Source organism: Sus scrofa, chromosome 2 (assembly GCF_000003025.6).
Source record: "Sus scrofa isolate TJ Tabasco breed Duroc chromosome 2, Sscrofa11.1, whole genome shotgun sequence".
Taxonomy (NCBI): domain Eukaryota; kingdom Metazoa; phylum Chordata; class Mammalia; order Artiodactyla; family Suidae; genus Sus; species Sus scrofa.
Window position 1 is genome coordinate 61,693,717 of NC_010444.4, and position 3,863 is coordinate 61,697,579.

Consider the following 3,863-nt stretch of genomic DNA (forward strand, 5'->3'; position numbering starts at 1 on the left):
TGCAGAAAATTTAAAAGGCTAGTTTGTATTACCGTCCAGGTTGTCCTTGTTGCTGTTGGAAAGGAGCATGTTGGCTCAGTGTGAAGGAGTTACTCAGGAACTCCTTCAAAACCAAAAATTATTTTGAAAACATGAAGTAGTCCAGAATCTACAGAAATATTCCATCAATGTCCCAAGGATACCCATTCCAGAGTGAATTGGAATTGCCCCCCTGTGGTTTTAAAAGGCTCATAGTAGGCTTGACTGCTTGAAAAATGGAATACTTCTGGATGGGAGACCCACAAAACTCACTGTAGGAAAATCATGTATTAAGGCATTGGTAGGAGAGGACCTGGGAATCAGAAGAGATCTACACTGGAATCCTGACCCTACTAAGTTGTGTGAGTTGGGATGAGTCACACAAGCATGTTCAGATTCCCTTCTGTTAAATGGTGTGCATTGACATGATCCCAACTATGACGCTGTAACGAGATAATGCATTTGAGATGTAGCATGAAACATGCAGTATATTATGCAAAGTAGAATTTTCTGGGAGCCTCAGTTTTGACTCCCACTTCATGTTAACCTAGGGTGTTTGTACTGCTCAAATTATAGAGAAGGACTGAATTCAACTTTAGGACAAATGATACATAGTTTACTCTTCAACTTAAACATAAATACATGTATTTTCTTTTTTTAACTTCTGCTAGTTTGACTAATTTATTGCTTGTACATTTTAATTACATTGTTGATGTACACAACAGTATCACCACAAACTAGTGTCCATTATTATAAATTGCCATTTTAAATTAATAATCTGAAACACATACATTTGTCTAGGAAATTTTTTAAAGTTAGAGATTTAATTGACATACATTAGTGTGCAGCTTTAAGGTATGAAATGTGCTGATGTGATACATTTATATGTTGCAATATGATTACCACCATAGTGTTAGCTAATACCTCTATTATGTCACAATATTATCATATATTTTTTGGTAGGAATAATTAAGATCTAGTGTCTTAGCAACTTAGAAGTTTATAACACAATATTATTGTCTATACTCACAAAGCTGTGTTTTCAACCTCCAAGCTTATTTATTGAATGGTTGCAAATTTGTGCCCTTAGTCAACATCTCCCGAATTCCCCCTGCCCCTCAGCCCCTGATGATCATTCTACTTTCTGTCTTTATGTGTTTACCTTTGTTAGAGTCCACATATAAGAGATATCATATAGTATTAGCCATTCTCTTGAATACACATATTTTCAACAAATTCTAAGTACTATGAAGTATGCTCAACCTTAAATCCCCCCTAATGCCTATGAAGGATCATTAAGCCAGGGTGATCATGGGAGACATCTTCATCCTGGGCTCTGCACTCATCACTGTGGTTCAATAAACAGTTTCCCACTGGTCCATGTACAACGTCACACTCTAATATAGCAGGCAATTTCTCATGGTGGGACTTCTTTCCTTCAACTAACAGTATAGGCTTCTCTTTCTGCAGCTGCTCAAGATTGACTCTTGAAATTTGGAGGTTTCCTTGACTTTTTCTGAGCCTGCTTATCACTGTTTCTCACTGATATTGCATAGACCTGTGCAATGCTGAAATTTAGGGTGATTTTCTCTTTTCTTCCGTAGTTTGGTTTAGTCTTCTGTAGCCTCACAAAATATGTATTGTAGATATCTGTCGGTCACTAGTAGAAGGTGAAAACATGACCTATTCCATTTGTCTTTACCATATGGGTTTCTGGGATGGAAGTACTTATACCACCCTGGTTTTTGGCAGGAGAAGAACAGATTCTAGGCTTAATGACCCCTGACAAAATGCCCTACAACTGATAGGAATCAGTGAACCTGGATTTCTCTGTGTTATCATTTCATATATCTTTCCACCCTGAACACATTAATGATGTTGTTTAACCATTTTTCAAATATTTGGATGTTTCATACAAGGGTCCTTATAAGCCTTAAAGCATCAGACAAATACAGGGTATTACACGCTCACAGGACATCATCTTTCATGGTAGCATTTGGTAACCTAATGTAGCTATTTCCAAGAATTGTCCCCAGATAATCACATTGTTTCTGGGTAGAGTTTGCTGAAGGTTTTATTCATGGTGTTCTTCAGCTCCTTGTTCCTGAGGCTGAAGATGATGGGGCTGAGGAAGGGAGTGAGCACCGTGTAGGTGATGCCCATCAGCGTGTCTCCTTCCAGAGACGGAGGACCCTTGGGCTTGAGGTAGATGACAGAGGCAAAACCGTAGTGCACAACCACCACGGTGAGGTGGGACACACACGTGGAGAAGGCCTTGTGCCTGCCCTCAGCTGAGGGAATCCTCAAGATGGCAGCCACAATGAAGGCATAGGAGAGAAGGATGAGGAGGCAGCAGCCCAGAAGGGCTGAAAGACACACCAGACCCACACCCTTGGCCACTACATGTACATCAGTTCCACAGGCCAACTTCAAGAGTGGAGGCACATGACAAGCAAAATGGTGTATCTCATTGGGTCCACAGAAGGTGAGGTGGAAAATGGCTGATGTCACCACCAGCCCCATGACTAAGCCACCAGCCCAGGACCAGACCACCAGGCAGGCACAGCCACCGGGGCTCATGAGCACGTTGTAACGCAGGGGGTGGCAGATGGCCACATAACGGTCATAGCCCATGACAGTGAGCAGGAAGGAGTGGGTGAAGCCAAATGTGAAGGAGAAGAACATCTGGCTGGCGCAGGCCGAGAAGGCGATAGAGTGGTGGGTGGAGAGCAGGTCGGCCAGCATGCGTGGGATGATGGCAAAGGTGTAGAGGATCTCAGAAATGGAGAGGGCACACAGGAAGAGGTACATGGGTGTGTGGAGGCTGCGCTCCCTCCAGATGGTGGCCATGATGAGCAGGTTCCCCAGCAGCGTGAACAGGTACATCAGCAGGAACAGCAGGAAGAATGTCAGCTGAAGGTGGGGGAAGGTGGAGAAGCCAATGAGGATGAATTCGGTCACTGCTGAGAGGTTGGCTCCCTGCATGGAGGCTGTGCCTGAAGTGAGGTGTGACGTGGAGAGGTCAGCCACCGGATGGAGGAAGGTCATCAGCTTGCATCATTCCTGGCCCTTCTCAAGGGGCTGCTCCTGATGAACGACAGATGGTACTGGTTGAGGTCCTACTCTTTGCCTCCTATGATGTAATCCTCTTGTCAGTGTATTGGGGGGAGGTGCTATCTTTATCACCCCATTTTGAGGACCTTGAGATTACTCATTGAGAATACTGGGGTGCAGAGAGGCTCAGCAACTTGTTCAAGGTGAGCGGTCAGAATGGCAGAGTGAAGATTAGACCCATGGTTGGCTATCTCCAAAGGCTACCCTTGTACCCCTCTAGGTTATCTCCCCAAATGAAAATCTTCCTTTATCCGAGCTTCCAGCCATTGATGCTTTGCCTTCCCACTCCCTTCTGATAAATCCTGTTCTTGCTAAAGCTTTAGGCCACTCAGGACATCCCCATCTGTGGCTACAACACTTTGGAACAGTGTGCATCTCTAACGTAATAAGAATCAATCATATTCTTCCTCTGGAGTTATGCAAGCAAGGAATCTGAGGCAAGAGATTGTGTGGTGTTATTGTTCTGGTTGTTTTCCAGATCCCGTGAGGGCCATCTGTATGTTCTGAGACAATGCAAGATGGACATCAGGCAAAAAGACATGGGAGTCATGGAGTTTGAATCCCTGCTCTGCCCATTGTATGAGTTTCTTCACCTCTTTGCACTTCCATTTCTATATGCCTGGCTCATGGAGTTTGAATCCCTGCTCTGCCCATTGTATGAGTTTCTTCACCTCTTTGCACTTCCATTTCTATATGCCTGGCTCATTTGTTGTGAGAACTAAATGACTTAT

General features: G+C 43.8%; 1 protein-coding gene across 1 annotated transcript; it reads right to left on the reverse strand.

Moving 5' to 3' along the window:
• LOC100524975 (olfactory receptor 10H1) lies at window positions 2,059–3,003 on the reverse strand. The gene has a single exon (XM_003123460.1). It carries the CDS (start codon window positions 3,001–3,003, stop codon window positions 2,059–2,061), a length of 945 nt encoding a protein of 314 aa, XP_003123508.1.